Source organism: Delphinapterus leucas, chromosome X (assembly GCF_059928025.1).
Source record: "Delphinapterus leucas isolate spDelLeu-1000000601 "Yukka" chromosome X, BTC_Dleu_Yukka2, whole genome shotgun sequence".
NCBI classification, from domain to species: Eukaryota; Metazoa; Chordata; class Mammalia; order Artiodactyla; family Monodontidae; genus Delphinapterus; species Delphinapterus leucas.
Genome location: NC_143150.1, coordinates 1,548,981 through 1,566,999, shown reverse-complemented (window position 1 = coordinate 1,566,999; position 18,019 = coordinate 1,548,981). Strand labels below are relative to the sequence as shown.

Below are 18,019 nucleotides of genomic sequence, written 5' to 3'. Positions count from 1 at the left end.
CACGGCCTGTGGGATCTTCCCGGACCAGGGCTCGAACCCGCGTCCCCTGCACTGGCAGGCGGATTCTTAACCACTGCGCCACCAGGGAAGTCCCCCCAGCAATGTTTTAACCAGTCCCGCCCCTGCCTTCTGGTGTCTCTGTTTGAGAGAACCACTGGCTTCAAGTACGACCTCTTCATTTCCTAGTGGCTTTCAACTCTTGCCCCAGAGCAGGAATGAGAGAAGCAGCAGACACAGACACAGACAGCTTTTCAGACGCTTCGTGACTGTAGGGTCCCAACATGAGAATGAGAGAGAAAGCGATTCACTCCAGTCCTAGGGAAAGAGGCCTTCCCCTCCCCCTCCTTGCTGGTCCCCAAGGCTGAAGTCACATCTCTGTCGTGTGACTCGCACTTTCACTTCCCACATGAGGGTTTTCGTGCCTTCATGCCGTTCGATTCTAAAAACAGTGCGGGGTCCTGGAAGCAGCGCCCACCTCTGCTCCTGTGAGGACATACGCTTGCCGTGCTCCGGTCACAGAGCAGACACACGAGAGGCCTGAGGCCACCTCCACCGAGGGCTTTGAAGGCCGCAGCCAAGGTCCTATCGACTCCAATCAGTGGACTCCAGACAATTTTGCTCACTTCCCTGCAAAAGAATTTTGTGAAACTATGACAGACACACACACACACACACACACACACACGCACACACATTTTTAAGCTAGCATCGGAAATTGTTCATAAGTTTAAATAGTGGCAAAGATGTGATTTCTGGCTTACTGTGAATATTCACAATTTAAAGCTACCCCTCCCTGCCTGTGCCTGGGGAAGCCTTCACTTACCCCTAGCAGGGTGCCTGCCTACCAGGGTTTGAACGGCAGTCATGAAGACCACGCAGCTTTTCAGAAGCCACTGATGGGCCTGGTTCCACAGGAAGCTGGCGCCGTGTGCTGGGGCGTGGAACGTGCTAGTCCTTACAGAAGGTGGTGGCTTCTCGTTGCCATCGGGGCTGACTCTGGCCTCATGGAGTGGCGCTGTGTGAGCAGACTGAGCCGTCTGGAGGACTAAGGAGAGCAGCCTCTACGCACGCAAAAGTATCCTGTACCATTGAGATACTGGCAACATCGTCCCCGGGGAAAAGGCCCCAACATGCTCTTCACTGAGAACTCCATAGATGGCATCTATTTCCAAAAACGGCATTGCAGCCCCCAGGGCATGAGATGGAATTGCCATGAACTGCCTTTGTGAGATGGGCTGAGCAGCTCAGTGATGGGAGTAGAGAACATCAGAAGGAGAGCCCCTTCCTGCTCTGCCTTTGAGCCAAACTTTGTTTTCCTGAGATTAAACCTGCTTTGGGATGAACACAGTGAGATTTTCACCAGCCCTCTCTTGTCAAATCGTAACCTGTTTGCCTGATTTCAACAGTGCTCTGGCCAACCACGATGTCTTCACTTACCTGAAGTTTGGATTTCTAGTTCAGCTGGGAAATGGAAAGAACTGTAGTCTCTGTTCTGTGCGTGCTTTCCTTTAGACGAAAGCCGGTAGGCTCAATCATCTGTGCCTTGAGGAGCTTGATAGTAAGGCGTTAAAACAGCCTTGAGGACCTAAGAGCTGTAGATATCAGGAGTCAATGGTAGGTCCTTCCGGGACAGGACGCTTGATCAGGAACGCCCTTGCACTTCTGCAGAGCAGGCACCGACCGCAGCAGAGAATGAACATGTGGGCAGAGGTGAGTCCTTCTTTCCCAGGGGTGTAGTCTAAATTTTCACTCTTTCCATAGCTGTCAACATTTCCTGACTAGTTGGTCCCCAGATTCTGAGGTCCACCTGGGACAGGGGCAAAGGACGTCCCTCTGGGCACAAACTTGCCAGGGACTCTGGAGTCCTCTGCCTCTGAGTTCCCTTGTAGCCTGTGGCCGGCCTCCCATTGCCCAGCGGCTCAGGGCTGCAGTGAAGTCAGCATAGGTCATAAGAAAGTCCCGTCCTCTTGCTTGGGACACACAAAGGACAAGCATACCTGGCACATCTTCAGCTAGACCCACCCTCTAGGGAGAGAGCGGCACGTCCCCGAGTCACATGGCTCACAGTACGGCTCAGGAAAGGAATCCCAACTTTCCGATCTGCAGTCCGGGTTGGGGGCCACCTGTGCTGGCCCTTGTTAAGCAGAGAGAGATTTAGGAAACACAAAAGGATCTTGGCAAGAGAACCTCAGGGGAAACAATTAGAGGTGTATGCCAACCACATTACTGACGTGAGCAGCCTCTGTGATCCTTGACCACACACCAGCATTAATAGACTGAGAGCCATCATTTGCTGTATACCTCCTCTGTGCCAGGGTGTATGGACGAATTTAGAAACTAATAGGGGACCAAACACAGACACGTGAAGCAGACAAGAGTCAAGCATTAGTCTGCTTACAGTGGAAACTGAGGCCAGACCTGACTGTGAGGTGGACCTGAGCTGGGGCCAGGCAGACCACCCGAGGCCCAACTCAACTCCACCCCTTCCCGGCTGGGTGGCTGCGGGGAAGCTAAGATGCTTCATCTCCCTCAGCTTTAGATTTGTCCTCTTCAACATGGAGCAAGTGATAGTGAGGGTGGTGAGGCCGGAGCCCAAGACGACTGCAGCACAGACGTTCTTTTTCTATCCTAGGGCAGTAGCCAGTCGGTCGGTTGGGCACAGTCCCCTCAGAAAGCCACTCCGTGGCAGTGCCCAGCTCTTGCCCTGACATCATCAGATGCGACCAGTATCAGGTGGACTTCTCCCCAGAAGGCTGCGTCCCCCTCCTCCGGCTGCCGAACCTCCAGCCCTGACCCTTCTCAGTCAGTGGGTGCAATTCCCCAAGGAGCTCTGCTCTCCTGCGCCCCTCGGCCCCCCATCATTTGTCGTTCCAGGAGAAATATGGACAGAGGACTTAGATCCATGTCAAGTCACGATTTGCCCAGAACGTCTAATTTTTCTGTGTTTTGTTGTATCGATGTTAAGATATCTTTATTAATCGTTCTGACCCAGAAGCCATACAGTTTCTCGATTCTGGGAAGGTGGCAGCAGAGGTGGTAACATCATTTTTGAATCTTCACAAAATCCTCATCTACTCTCCCAGCCCCGAAAGAGAAAGAGAAAGAGATACAGGAAACGATAGCAAACCCAAAAACCCAGGGTAACGTCCACAACAAAACTAGGTGACAAGGTATTCCCACAAACTCCAAAATCTGGGTTGGCTGAGACCAACCCATCCCGGCTCCAAGGTCTGTGGACGCTTATCCCCCGAGGGAAGGAAGCAGATGGGGGGAAATCAGGGGCACGGGGTGCCTGGTGGTCCTAGAAATCCGATGCTTACCTACCTACAGGTAATTTCAACTGTGGAACTCTTTGTGGTTGCCAAAATACAAGGCAGGAAAATAAAGAGAACCCATCAATCTGTCACTAAGAAGATTAAGAGGTACAAACTACTATGTACAAAATAAATAAGCTGCAAGGATATACTGTACAGTACAGGCAATGGAGCCAATATTTTATAATAACGATAGGTGGATTATAACCTTTAAAAACTGTGAATCACTATGCTGTGCACCTTGAAACTTATATAATACTGTACGTCAACTATACCTCAGTAAATCAAAACAACCATGAAGAGACTGTTAAGGGAAAAACAATCAACCAGATTGCTTCATCATCACGTCCTAACCGAATACAAGCACGTGGTTCCACGAAGAGGCCTAGTGTCCCGACCCACTGCCCGTAAGGTGAGGAAGCGGGAGCGGAGTTCCCTCCCTGAGAAATGAAGGGAATTCTGAGGCTCCCCACTCAGGACTGCATGCCTGCCTCCTTGGCAGCACAATTTCTAAGAAACTTAAATACAAATATGAGCACTTAAGTTGAGAATTTGGGGGAGTGAAGAAGGGCCAATAAATAGCATACCTCTTCCCTGCCGGAGTTCTGAACCACTTGAGAAATACAAGAAAAGTCCCAGCAGATGGGGAAGCAAAGCCTCTACACTGGTAAGGGCTGGTTTGTGAATACAGCTAATTCCCTATACCCCACACAGTTAGACTCAGAACAACCCATTGGAGGGAGTGGAAAGGGAAGGAGAAAGAGACCAAATACTCCACACTGAGAACCTCTGACAAACTCCCCCTGGTGAGGAAACGTGGACCTCTGGACGCTGCTCACCAACAGTGTATTTCACTGCATCTCCATGTGGCATCTCTTTCCTCGAGGAAACCAGGGGAGACACACAGAGTCTGTGATTGTGAGTGGTGTGGCAGCTGCGCTGACACTGCCTTAGAACATCTAGGAATTTGCAGAGGCGGCAGCCCCAGTTACTTAGGGCCCTTTTGACGTGCCTTTCTTCCAAAGTGCTGAATTTATGTTTAAAACCTCTTACTTGCCGTCCCTCCCTTCGGACCCCACGTGCCGGTAATGCTGGCACTAAGGTGGGCATGCGCATTAGCTGGAGGAAGACAGCATATCCTCAGCCCCGCGCTGCCGCCACATCAGGTCACTCATCGACGCTGGAGAGTTGCACGGTGCTTCTCTCCATTAGATGGCAGAAGAGCTTTTGTATTAGAAACTGGGGCCAAGAGGAGAAACAGGCCAGGGAGGAGGGAGAAGAAGGTGGAAAAGTGCCGTAGGCCCACCTTGGACTGTTGGCAGCCCCTCTGGGGTCATGATTAGAGGCAGAGACGACTGGAATGATTCAAGGGGAATTGTGTGTAATTCTGAGTACCCAGAGGGCTCTTGGGGGTCCTGTTTCCGGTTGCAGAGTGTGGCAGAATGCTGCGGGGCAGGCCTTGTCCCACTGCCGCCTGCAGGCCAGCACCGAGCTAGCCCTCCGAGGCTTTGGCCCGGGCAGGGCTATCCTCCAAAGGACGGCGGTGGAAAGGGGGTTTACTCTGAGCAAGCCTGTGGGCCGTGGAAGTGAAACCAAAGGAAGGCCCAGAGTGGCTGCAGGGGGAAGACTGGCTTTATGAATGTAGGCGAGGCGTCGTTGGGGTCCTGCCTTACGGGGATGCGGGGCACGGTGCAGGTTGGACATCGGGCTGCACCTAGACCAGAACCGGGGAGATGAAAGTATTAGACAGAAGCCTGGGTCAGCTGAGTAGTAGCTTTCTCAAGCTTCCATAACCCTCAGTCCCCACTTCGTTCAATGAAGCTACTTTGATGACTCAGAGTTTACAGATTAAAAATGGAATCCCCGATGGCCCTGATTAAGTCCCCTTGTAGACTCTCAGCTTTGGGGGCTGGGGGGCTTAGAAGCTCACCGATCTCGGGCTCCACTGCCCACTCTGCACTCCTCTCTAGCAAGGCCTGATGGCTTGATTCAAACCCAAGCAAACCTGTGCATTTCCTGCCTCTAAAATCAGCCTGAGGCCCATTCGCATACTGGTGACGGCACAGTGGGCCCGCAATTTCAGCAGATCTGAGTTAAACGACATTGTCAAGATCTAGACTGTTTTTTTCTTTTTCTTTTTCTTTTTTTTTTTTTTTTGGCAAGGAAAACCTGAGTAATTGAGTTTGGGCTTGGGTTCAGCTGTGTGACCTAGGGAAGGGCCTCCCCTCGGTGGGGTGGACCACAGGGACGGCCTCCTTCCCCACCTCTCCTCTAGGGCCAACGTAGCAGCTCCTCTAAGGACACTCCCTTCCTTCCAGCCATCAGACAGTGCTTCCGAGGGCTCGCTCCCCGTGGTCCGGACAGGCGGGAAAGCCACCGGCCAGGCTGCGGGAAGCTGTGCCACCGGGTCCAGGCCACTCGGCGCTGCCGCTGCTTCCCTGAAGATGGGCTTTCCTCCTCCTCGGGCTTCTCCCCGGTTTTCCGCTTCACGCGCTGACCTGTGCCTCCCAGGTAACAAAACCACATCTCTTCTCCGGGGCCGTTCCAGGCACGCGAGAAAAGAGCAGGAAGGATGCACGAGCCGTACTCACGCGGGGCCGCTGCTCCGCGCTCCACTCGGGGCTATGCTTTGGACCGTGGCGTGTGGTAAGAAACAAATAGAAACCACTGCAACACCGAAGTAATGAAAGACTGATTCAAGTCTCAGTTATTTTAATTATGTTTTATTTACTTTTGTGTATAGGTTTTATCTGTTATCGTGTGTTTGTTGTATTATTTCATTATACTTAATGACATTACAGTGCATCCATACTGTAGAATGCGGCAGTTAAAAGACTGAAGTATGATTCCCTTTGTCATAAAGCAGAAACTACCACACCATTGTAAAGCAACTGTACTCCAATAAAGATGTTAAAAAAAAGAAAAAGAAAAAAAGATTGACGTAAACCAGCTACGTGCTGACTGAAAACCTCTCCCGGACACATTATGCGGTGAAAACACTAAGGGCAGTCAGTTTATATGTGTAATATGATCCCATTTCAGCTTTTTTAATGTGTGACTGTGGTGAATGTTTATATACATACACGTGTGAGTGTGGGAATATGTGCATATATGCGTGCAGGTGTGTGTGAATGTATGCGCGCAGGTGGGTACTGTGTGTGTCCATACACGTGTGCACTGTGTGTGTCCATACACGTGTGCAGATGTGTGCGTACATGTGATCGTGTTTATGCTTGCGTGTGTAAGGTGTGTGCATGATTGTTTCTGTGTACACGTGTGGGAGTGTGTGTGTGTGCGTATGCCCATGCGTGTGAGTGTGTGCGTGAAGTGTTTGCGTTTGTATGCACCGGACAAAGCAGGGAAGGAAGTGAGCCCCCCGGCTGAGAGCGATGCTCTCTGGGAGAGCAGGGGGAGAAAGTCACACTGACTTTCACTTCTCGCTTTTCAACCGTTTGGATCATGTGTCTTTGAAAGTCTTTGACTTTCATCTTTGTGTTTTCAGTATTTTCAAGGTTTAGGGCCCAAATGAAACAAAGCAATCCCCACACGTCCGCAGCCCCGTCATGGGAAAAAAGAGAGGAAGTGATCAGCTGTGGCCAAGCCAGAGCCGAGGGTCCGAGTCCAAGGAAGAGAAACAAGAACCCGGAAAGGATGGCCTCACTCAGACCGCTGGCAGAGCAGGGCACTTAGTGTGATTTCCAGGCGGAGCTGGTGGCAGGGCTGGGAGCAGGGAAGGCGTCATCCGGGGAAGACGTCGTGACCATCGGCTCTGCGGTAACGAGTGGGCAAACGGCCCTCCAGGGACCCGTGCTGCTCAGAGACTCTAGGCGCCCATTAGGTCAGTGAACACCCAAAGAATAGTCAGTGTGACATGCAAGGGGCTGGAAAACTGGAAGCACAAACTCCGTCTGGGCCAAGCAAAACCATCAGCAGAATGGGTTTTCAGGTTTCAGTGAACACACTTCGAGTCTCACACTTTGGCCCCGGTCCAAATGGTACCTAAGTGAGCTCCTGTCCTTGAGGTGACAACTCCATTTCCACGAGGCGCTGAAAATGAAGAGAACCCATCTCAGTGACCTCAACAGGTCACTCCTGTTGAGTCTCGATGTGTTAGATCTCTAGACTCTTTAGCAATCTTCTCCTCTCCTCTGCTGTGAGAAAGGGATGCACAGGAAGGAATCGAAGCCTAGGCATAAGGCCTCCTACTTGTATCTTTGGTCCTACCGGGGAAGAGAGAAGCAAACGTGTCCCCCAAAGTCTGGGAAGGTGCCGACTATGTCCTAGTTCTGTCCTGCTTCCTCCCACCCTGGACGATCATGACCTCAGCATCCCCAATACGTCAAAGGTTCCCTGCCTTCACTTAACCATTAACTCAAGCATACGTGTTGGGCGCCTACTCAACGTCTGACTCTGCCCTAACTGCAGAGGATGCAGAAACGAGCAACAGACTTTTAGTCAACAGATCTTCACCAATAATACTAATATGTACCAGCCACTGTTTGAGAGCCTAAATAAGAAATCATTCTTGCCATCAGGGAGCCCACAGGCTTTTGGGGTAGCCAGAGAGAGAATCCGCCTGACTCAGCCCAGGGCTCAGAAGAGGTGTCTAGAGCAGGGTGACACGTAAGCCGGGGTCTCCCTGCGACTCAGCGGAGCTGAAACAGGGGAGGCTGCAGGAACCCTGGGAGTTTGGTGGGGAGGGGCGGTGGCGAGGGAGGGACAACATAGCCAACGCACAGAGTCAAAGTGTCTTTAAGACCAACTCGCCGGACCTTCCATCCCACGGGAATTCCCCACGGCGTCAATGACCCCGCCGGCCCGGCCTCTGTTCCAACCTAAGTAACATCACGCTCAGCACCCAACCCCTACCCTGAGGCCGCTCTTCAAAACGTAGTCAGAAGGAGGACTTTCGTTAGGGTCTGTTAAAGACAACTTCACTCATCTCGGCTCGTTTCTGTAATAACTCAACAGGTGAACTAAAGTGACGTCACCATCAGAGCGAGCACTCCGCCGCTCTCACTGAACGGAAGGCAGAATTCAAAAGGCTCACAGAATGGGGACAATGGCCATCTGTGGAGAGGGCTCCAGGGTCTCCCATGACTTAGAGAATTGCTAGAAAGCTGCCTTTTCCGGCCCAGGAGCTCGACAGAGGAGAACGCAGGATGGCCCCACTGCAGAAGCAGCACACCTTGAGCTCTGAATTCATTGTCTTGGGCTTTGGGGACCTGGCTGAATTACAAATCTCCCTGTTTGGACTGTTTCTAATCATGCATCTTGTCACCCTAGCAGGGCACACGACTCTTGCGCTCATCACCCTCTTTGACTCCGCGTATTTCCTCCTTCGCAACCTGTCCACCATTGAAATCGGCTATATATGGGCCATCGTCCCCAGCACGCTGGCCAGTTTCCTGTCCGGGAGCCAGCGGATGCCCTTCCTGGGCTGAGCCCTGCAAATGCATCTCTTCAGCACCCTGGGCAGGGCAGAGTGTTTCCTCGTGGCTGCGATGGCCTACGACCGCTTTGTGGCCGTCTGCAAGCCCCTGCATTACACAGTCATCATAGCCAGGACCCTGTGTCTGCAGATGCTGGCTCTGGCGTGAGTCAGCGGACTTGCGCTCTCCTTCACCCTCCCCACACTGATATCCCTCTTCCCCTTTGGTCAGTCTCATGAGATCAGTCATTTCCTCTGTGACATCCCCGCTGTGCTACTCCTGGCCTGCGCGGACGCACGCGGGCCAGTGAGGTCGCGGTCTTCCGCGTCTGCCTGCTCATCCTGTTGGTTCCCTTCCTGCTGACCCTGCTCTCCTGCGGGTTCATTATCGCTGCCGTCCTCAGAATCCACGTGGCTGAGGGCAGGAGCAAGGCCTTCTCCGCCTGTGCTGGGCACCTGCTGGTCTCCCTTCTGCACTACGGCTGCACGATATTCATCTACATTCGCCCCAAGTCATGCTACGCCCCAGAACAGGACAAAACTGTGTCCTTAATCTACACCAGTGTCACTCCCGTGCTCCACCCTATGATCTATAGTCTGAGGAGCAAGGAAGTCGAGGGGGCCCTCAAGAGACTCCTGGAGAGCCACGAGCAGACGAGGCCGGCGGTCCAATGCAAGGGGAGGGGGAAGAGGGGCTCCACGTGCCAGAGCCCAGTCGGTCATGTCCGTGCAGCCCTCGCAGCCCCACGCCTCCTCCTGAGGGCTGTGCTGTGGTTCTGCGGGCGCCTGGACCTTACCGGTAACCCCCTTTCCCGCCGTCACACGTGGAACAAACCCTGACGCTTTCCGAGATGGAGCAGCTCTGGGGGGGTCAGTGAACGTTTCACGGCCCCTTCACGGACGATGACACCCAGACCCTGGAGCACCGTCAGACACTTCTCCGGCCAAAGAGCTAGAAGTACAAGGAGCGAGCTCCCAAGTCCAAATGAGGTAAAGGCAAGGGGGCAAAGGCAGAGCCAGCCCAGGGGCTGTACCCCACTCCACCCTCCTCCTGCGCGCCCTCCTCTCCGCCGTGTTTCCCGACCTACCCCGCTTCCAGCCTCTGGGCCAGCTGGCCCCTCCTCATGGTGCCATGGGTTCAAGGGCCGCTCACTCCTGGCGGCCTTGGGGAGTGCCCGTGCGCTCACTCATTACCTAGGGCTGAAGTGCTTTGCTCTCTCCCTGACTGGCCGAGAGGCTCCTTGAAGGCAAGAACTGTGATTAACCTGCCGCCCCGGCACCACGCACATAACAGGTGTTCAATCAGCAGTAATTGGACGCTGACCCCCCCCCCCGCCTCCCCCCCCCCCCCCCCGTGAGCTCTGGCATAGGAACAGCTTCAGACTCTGGCTGCTAATGGAAGGGAAGCCTTCAATATCCTGCTGAGCCTCCGAGATTCAGGGACTCAGGTCCGGCATTATGATCCCAAGGAAGTGTTTGCTGACCCCACGTCCACCCCACAGGCTGGGCGAGGTGCCCTGGATCCCTGCATCCTAGCACTTAGCAGCAAATAATTCTTGAATGAGTGAATGAGCACCTTGTGGGTACCAGGCACTGCCCATGGCACTGGGGATACGACAAAGCATAAGGCACAAAAGAGCTCACAAATGAGGCTGGCGAGTTGAGCACCTTATTTAAAAGACTAAAATAAAACGAATTATTTAGAAAATATACAATGGTTACGAGCTCTTCTTTCCTAGGCAGGAGTCATTCACCCAGCACCAAGCCTAGAACACCCACATGCTGTTTAAAAGGGTCAGGAAGGAAAGGGTCTGGGTCCTTGATGACCCTTCATTGGAAAACTCAACCACAACCATCATCACCTCCCTCTAGCCTTCGTGTTCGGTCAACAGTACACTTCCTCATAGTTTAAACCCCCGAAACCTTCCTCACCAAACCCCAACCTTGCCTACTCTCCTCAATTCATGTCTCCTACCACCTCCCTCATCATTCCTAGACGATGACCCCACCTCCTGCCACAGAGGGGCCCTCAGAGCCACCAGAGGGGCACTCCTCAATGGGAGTGGCAGATCTTGGAGGGCAGGAACCATGTGGGTAATTTTCCCTCGTGTCCAGCCCTACTTGCTCTCTGGCCTGCGCCCTCAGACCTAGGAAAGGGCAGAGCCTGGAGGGGCAGGAGGCGGTGCCATCATGAGGTCCTTGCAGGGAACCCAGATGGCGACTCCAGGTTGATCAAAGTGAAGGTGGGGTGATCGCTAGCTTCAGCATATGTGGAGAGAGAACTGACGTGAAAGTCAGAGAGACAGCGGCCGAAACACCAGTAGCCGCTTGTTGCCGACCACATCCCGTTGCAACCCTACGCGGGCCCTGTGCTTCAGGGCCATGTGATACCCTTACGAGAGGGGTGCACGGGCACCCCTGTATTTGGACAAGCTTCGAGGGGTGCCTCTTCTTTTATCTCTTCAAGAGATATTATTTTCACTACTCTCACCCCTAAACCCTTCCTTATTTTCAAAATAAACTAGTGAAATGTTGACAAGTGTTGAAGCCGGGTGAAAGGTAGGCGGATTTTTAAAAACACTATCCTCTCTCCTTGTGCGTACATGTGAAATGTCCGCAATAAAGACGCTAGAAAAGTCAAGGTACTGACCGGTCTCCCACCCTCGCCATTTATCTAAACTTCGCTCTTCCTTTAAGGCACAGCTCAGATGCTTCTGAGCCCCCGACCCCTTTTTAATGACCGCCTCGGTCGAGTTCGCACTTAAGGCAAGGGAATGCTGCTGACAGGAGAGCAGCCTCGGGTTCCCATCCACCACGGCCTTGCCGTGTGTGCACAGCACCGACCCACGTGTTCCTGTGCACGTGTGCACCCACACAAACGTGCACACACACAAGGCCCTGGGTGGGCAGGGGTGCAGAGACAGGGGGGTCCATCACTCCCAGGAGGTGGGGTGGGAGTCTGGCGGCACAGGGGGCCCCAGGGAGGAGGGAGACCCTCTCCTGGGTGCCGTGGGACAGGACGTGGGTCTGTGTGGTTGGGGCGTGATCCTGGGTGACATGACGATAACCCACTGACCAGCCCAGGGAGGAGGGGTTCCCAGAGAGAAGGCACACAGCAGTCCGTCAGGTAAGAGATGACGCCCCCTTGGCTAAGAAATAGAGATCTATGTCTATACCCTATGTACTCACGCACACATGCACTCAAGCTCACACAACTGCTATTGGTGGCAATTGACTCAGGAACTGAAGGTTCCCTTGCTGGCTGGCTCTCTAAGCTTCTAGAGTAGGGACGGGGAGAGGGGTCTAGCCCAGCTGAAATATTCGCCTTGGTTCTGCTGCCCCCCCCTCGCCTGCCCCCTCTGCTCTCCAGTCCCCCTGTTCCCCGAGCTGCCACTGCTGCCCCTGGGGTGAGGGGCCACCCAAGGGTGTGCTGGGCAGAGCCTGGAGAGAGGCAGGCAGGGCCTGGTGGGGTCAGGTGAGACGTGACGGTAGCGGGCACTGGAGGGCGGGCGGCAGGGCTTGGGAAGCAGCGTGGGCACCAGCTTGGTTAAGGGGGGTGGGGGAGGCATCTAGTTTTGGTGGGTTGTGATATTTCTGGCATTTTATTAAAAATGGAAAAAGTTATTTTAGTTATAAGCACTCTGCTGCTTCCTCCACTCCCCCCCCCAGGCAGACCCCCATAGGTGTCAGGGAAAGGCAAGCCCCCTGGGCGTGTGGGGGGCTAGAGCAGGGGCTGCTATGGCTACGAGAGGGTGAGCTGGTGATGTGAGCCGGGGCACCTGTCACATGACGCTCTCCACCACCACCACCTTGCTGCTCTCAGACACCGGGGTCAGGGTGGTCAGGCTCCTGACATCCGAGTCCTGAGCTCTGTACTCCAAGTGGTGGAGGCCCCAGACGGGCTGTGTCAGGTGCTGCCGGCGCTGCGGGAGAGAGGGACACGTTGGGTCCCTGGGGAGGGGCACCTGCTTGTCCCTGGCCTCTCTCCGCTTCCCGCCACCTGCCACCAACTTGGGGCCCGGGGCCGCGCCCCTCCTGACCAGGCCCCGCTCCCTACGCTAGGGAAATAGGGGTTCAGTGGAGGGCCGAGTGGCTGCTAGAACAGAGGCTAGGGACAGGCCTCTCCTCCGCCGCCACCACCTGAGCGAGGCCCTGGAGGGCCAACTCTCCTCCCGTACACCCCCCTCCGAGCTGGCCCAGAGGCTCCGGCACAACGGTCTGTCCCTCCCGGCAGGTGGGAGAAGGGGCAGGGCGCTCTGGAGATCACGTCTCCACCCAACGGGAGGGAGGGATGGTGTGCGGGAGACGGGGCGCGGGGAACTGACCTCAGCCACGGTCCCCTTGGCCCTGAGGAGGCAGCCCAGGAGGTGGAGGGGCACACACAGCATGGAGGAGAGCGCGAAGCCCCAGCCCATGGCCTCGCCCCACCACGGGTACACGTAGGTGTTGTTGTAGACCAGCGGCTTGTAGTACACCGTGTGGAAGATGAAGACGCCCTGCGGGCGAGAAGCCTCGCGCTCAGCCGGCAGCCACCACTGCGAGCCCTCAGTGTCCCTCGCCCTGCCCAGCCTCTCCCGGCCCTTAACATGCACACCAGCGGGGTGAAGAAAGACCGGCACCATTTCATCCAGGGGCAAGGTCGGTACCCGATCATGCAGGCCACGTCGTGCATGAAGCGGTCGGCTCCTGGGGTCACGTGAGGCCGGAGGGCCAGGGCTAGGGACGCACCACCGCTGACCGCACCGCACCCCCGGCTTGCCTGTCGGCCCGGACCTACCGTACACCCAGGCGATCACCGCGCACTCCCAGAAGGCCTGCCAGAGCAGGGTGGTGCCGCTGGCTGAGTAGTAGTCAAACAGCTGGAAGACATACATCCCGCCCTGGGGATGGAGCCAGGTCAGGGAAGGTGGCAGCCGGCAGCCTGAGGCCAGGGGCATCCCTCACCCTGCCGCCACTCACATCGGTCACCATGGAGAGATCAATGACAAAGCAGAGGGCGCAGCAGAGGGCCACGGAGATCTCTCTTTGGAAACGGAAGTAGTAGGAGGCCGGGAGGAGGTCCAGCAGGCCGGTGATGAAGCCTTCCACACCTACAAACTGTGGCCGGGCAACTCAGGCCGTGCCCCTCCCCACCCACCTGCCATCTCCCGTCGCCCAGTGTGCCCTCTGCTCGCCAGCCCCCCTCCGCCCCACCTCCCATCCCCCTCTCTTGCGTCCCCCCTCTCAAACCTGGCTGTCAAGGCCAAGCAGCAGCAGCATGAAGAAGAACAGAGCAGCCCAGAGCGGGGCCACAGGCATCAGCGTGACGGCCCGGGGATAGGCGATGAAAGCCAGGCCAGGCCCTGAGGGGGAAGGGGCAGGGTGTGGACACCTGGAGCACCCCACCCACATCCTGTCCCCCTCCACCCTGCACCACGGTACCAGAGGAGTGGACGATGCCAGGGCACCCTGTGGCCAAGGGCCTTTCGACTTCTGTCAAGACACTGCCGGGCCACTCGAGCCCTCGTGTGTGTGTGTGTGTGGGTGTGCGCGCCATACCAGGGGCTGGAAGGTTCCCGCAAGCCCTTGGTAGACCTGTACCAATAAGAGTGGCGTGTCTGGCTCAGCCTTCTGTGCCTGGGTTCCGGCAGCTACTGTGGTCGCAGATCACCACTGACCCAGAAAAGGCCGACCTTTCCCTCTACAACACTCAGGCAAGTGTGAGGACATACCCCGAGGCCTCTGGATACAGACGGATGGGGGCTCGGGGCTCCACGTGGCCTGGCCTGAGGTGGCTGGACAGCTGTGCCTCGCAGCTGCTCAGCCAGGCCTCCTGGCCCAGAGTGATGGGACAAATTGAGTTTGAATTGTTCTCATTTCTCAGAACGTCATTCTGTGTGCGTTCGCGTACACGGTCCGTTACGACAGCAGCTACCGCTGCTCCGGAGGCCGGGCTGGGGCTTGGGGCGTCTTTACCTGATTCCGCCACCTTGGAGATGTGCACGCCCTGCTCTGTGGCCATGAAGCCCAGGATGGAGAAGACCACGAAGCCAGCAAAGAAGCTGGTCCCGCTGTTTATGAGTGCGAGGATGATGGCATCCCTGGGGGCAGAGGGGACCGTGTGGGCTGGTGAGACTGCCTGCTGGCCACGGGCAGGCAGGGCAGGGGTGGCAGGGCTGTAGTGCCTACTTGTAGCAGTTGTTGTTGAAGCGATTGTAGCCGCCCAGGGCCGTGAGGGCCCCCAGGCCAATGGCGTAAGAAAAGAAAATCTGGGTCCCGGAATCTATCCATACCTGGAGATGAGCGAGGGGAGAGCAGGTGTGAGGAGCCACGGCGAGCACAGGTCAGCTGCAGAGGGAGGGAGAGGCAGGGCCCTCCCCTGGCGGGGAGCAAGGCCGCAGCCCGCAGGCAGGTCCCACGCCTCCCGTGCCGACTCCAGGTCCTGGTCTGCAGAGAGGCGGGGGTCCTTGGTGCTGGGGATTAGAACTCAGCTAGCCAGAGACACAGGCAAGATCAAGACGACAGCAAAGGCCTCTGCCTCCCACGCAAGCAGCGCCAAGCGGCTGCTCTGCGGACCCTGCCGGAACGCTCCCGCCCTCCAGAGACCTGGCCGTGTCCCGCGTGTCCCGCAACCACCGGCAGGCTGTCTTATTGTGTGTCTGTTGACACAGTTGTCCCCACAACCTGACAGGGAGCCCCTGAGGGAGGGATGGGTCCACGCTCCCCGCTGGGTCCCCGAGGGCAGACAGGCAGGTGAGAGAGACAGACCGAGAAGGTCAAAAGCTGACGCAGAGCCAGAACCGAGAGAAACTGGAAGGGAGGGAAGGCGAGCCAGGGAAGGCGAGCCACGGATGCCCCCCACCCCAGGGAAGGGGCAGCCGCTGCCGGGGCCACTCCACCTCCACTCGGGAGGGAAGGCTGCCGGGCCTGGAGGCGCAGGGTGGAGAGGACTCTCCAGTCAGGGGGTGGGGATCAAGTGGTCCGGACTGAAGTCCCTGCCCCTCCTCGGGCTCTGGCCCTGGTGCCGTCTCCTCCCGTGGCAGCAGTGGTCGCTGGCAGACACCGACACTCCACAGGCAGTGCTGTCCCCGGGCTTGCCGTCACCCCGGCTGTACCTTTTCTGATGACTTGACTCCTCTCAAGACAAAGACGTAGACCAGCACTCAGCAGGCCAGCAGACACAGGGTCTCCTCCCAGCTGAGGGTCCCCGGAACCTCTAGGCCCCCGGAGACCCTCAAGACTTTGTTCCTGGGGGAGGGAATGCCAATGAGGGCTGTGCCAGCAAAGGGCCAGGAGACTGCCGGTGGTCCTGGGGTGGCGCCCCCAGCCCCTCCTCCCCTCCCCTCCCACCTCCGCCCCCCCACCGCCGCAGCCCTTCCGGCCACCCGGTCTCCCCCATGCACCTGGCCAGCCCGGGCCAAGCTTGCAGCCTGAAGTCGCTGCAGTCTTTGGCCCCGGAGCCTTGGAGCCCCTGGCGGCCCGGCCCCACGCCGTCCCCAGCGGGCCCAGCAGCAGCCCCCCGCTTCCCTCCCCAGGCGGGCAGGCACCGCCCACTCTGCATCCCTGGCCTCATCCCCGCAGGGCTGGGCCCCGACTCACGCACGCGTGCACACGAACAGACATGCAGACACGAGCTACGTGTGGGAGGCCAGAGGGCTGGCTGGGCCTGGCCCAGAGGTGCCCGACTCCCTTCCAGAACTCGATGACAGGGACCTGCGCTCAGCACGCTGGTCACACGTGAAGTTGGCCAGGCTGGCACTGACACAGACTTCGAAGTGCACGGGGCTCGCCGTTCACAGAGGCCTTAGGAGATGGGGCGGGGATCTGTTTGCACATGCACCCTGGGAAGCTCCAGCCACACCACGGCGAGGAGCGTCACCCGGAGGCCTCATGGCTAAGCCGCTTACGGGGAGCCTGGGCCCGAGGTAGGCCGGTTAGAGGGACCGGAAGATGTGGGTTTCTGTCTGCGCAGGCTCATTGGGGTTACACAGCTCTCTGGGGTGTGGAGCTTCGTAAGGGGGCGACCATTGGCTGGAAAGCCTGCAGGCTCTGTCGGTGGGAACCAATCACGAGTCAGGAGGCGTTACCAAGGGTCTGTTTGCGCAGGCGCTCTAGGAATCCCCACCTGAGTGGCCGTTAGAAGGTTGGTTTTGTGAGGGATCGTTTTTTTCTTCCCCCGCTCGTCGGGAGGGTGGAAGCGGTTCTAGATGGAGTCTGAGGCAGATGGTGAAGGAGCCATGAGGGCAGCAGAGGAAGGCGCAGGTGCCGCGGCCGTTGCAGAGGGAGCAGCACGTGGTGGCCAGGGGGACCGCGGTAACCCGGTTGATCCTGTCAACCCTGGAGACACTGGCAACCCTGGCGTCGTTGGAGAGGCAGGTGGCGCATCCGGTGGCCTTGTGCAGATCCAGTGGGCAGCCCACGCAGCAGGGCCACGTGGAGACGCAGGACCCGGGGCCGGAGGTCCGGGTCCACAGGCGCTACAGTGGTATCCTTTTGCAGGAGCACCTGTGGGCCGGGCGGCCAGGGGCTGGGCTGGAGGTGGTTTGTGGGGAGGGGCTGCAGGCGGTGGGGCCTGAAGTGTAGAAGGAGGGAACTCTGAGCGGCTGGAGGGTATGGGCCAAGGGTGGTCTGGGCTGACGGGATGGTGGTGGGGCAAACCAACCTGAGGGAAACCAGAGGGTAGGGGTGGTGATGTCCAGGGTGGCCTCAGTGTATAGGTTGGGAGGTTGTGGGCGGCCTCAGGGGTGGTCTGGCGGGGAAGCCGGGATGTGTGGGGGTGAAGGCGGGTCTCAGTGAGGAGGAAGCCTGAGGCACGGGCGAAATCAGTAGTGTGGGTGGTGCCTTAACCATATCTCCTCCAGCACCCTTACTGTGCATTTCCCATCGCCCATGGACGCGGAGATCGCCCACCAGTGGCTGAGTGTATACTTTGTAGTCCCAGAGCCCATTCAGAAGGAGCTCATTGTGGAGGGCAACGTCCTGGTCATGTGGGTTTTAGAGGGGTCTAGGGAGGGGCTGGTGGCAGGTGGCCAGAGCCAGGCTCAGGCCAGGTGGAGCTGTAAGGGAGGGTTAAGCCTAAAGAAGAAGTGTGCTGCTCTGGGATTGTCGGTGTGGGTGGACAGGGAGGGACGTGCTTCTCCCCCGAACTTGAATTTTATTTTTCCCTCCCTTTTAGCCGATTGACTGCTGAAGACTTTGGCCAACTCCGAAGTTACATCATGTTCTGTGTGGACCAGCTTTCCTCGGTGGTTCACGTTTTGCAGGACATTGTTACCCAGTTTTTCGTTTAGCGTCA

General features: G+C 56.9%; 1 protein-coding gene and 1 pseudogene across 1 annotated transcript; one reads left to right on the top strand and one right to left on the bottom strand.

Annotated features, from left to right (window-relative positions):
* The first annotated feature begins 554 nt into the window (after nucleotides 1-554).
* LOC111171241 (olfactory receptor 10V1-like) lies at nucleotides 555-10,063 on the top strand (annotated as a pseudogene).
* Nucleotides 10,064-12,671: 2,608 nt separating this feature from the next.
* Nucleotides 12,672-17,615, bottom strand: LOC149744119 (sodium- and chloride-dependent creatine transporter 1-like). Its single transcript, XM_089903911.1, has 7 exons — nucleotides 17,595-17,615; nucleotides 14,914-15,017; nucleotides 14,701-14,825; nucleotides 13,975-14,087; nucleotides 13,705-13,842; nucleotides 13,523-13,625; nucleotides 12,672-13,431 (listed from the first exon to the last, which is right to left on the bottom strand). Exons 1-7 carry the CDS (start codon nucleotides 17,613-17,615, stop codon nucleotides 12,854-12,856), a joined length of 1,182 nt encoding a protein of 393 aa, XP_089760037.1. The 3' UTR covers nucleotides 12,672-12,853.
* Nucleotides 17,616-18,019: the final 404 nt, after the last annotated feature.

Excerpts from the sequence above, each read along its gene's own strand:
- LOC149744119 (XM_089903911.1), bottom strand. The coding sequence starts at position 17,615 with ATGGGCGATGGGAAATGCACA. Across the intron at positions 13,626-13,704 it reads ATCTCTCCATGGTGACCGAT|GGCGGGATGTATGTCTTCCA; the intron begins GTGAGTGGCGGC and ends CTCCATCCCCAG. Across the intron at positions 13,432-13,522 it reads GGTGATCGCCTGGGTGTACG|GAGCCGACCGCTTCATGCAC; the intron begins GTAGGTCCGGGC and ends ACGTGACCCCAG.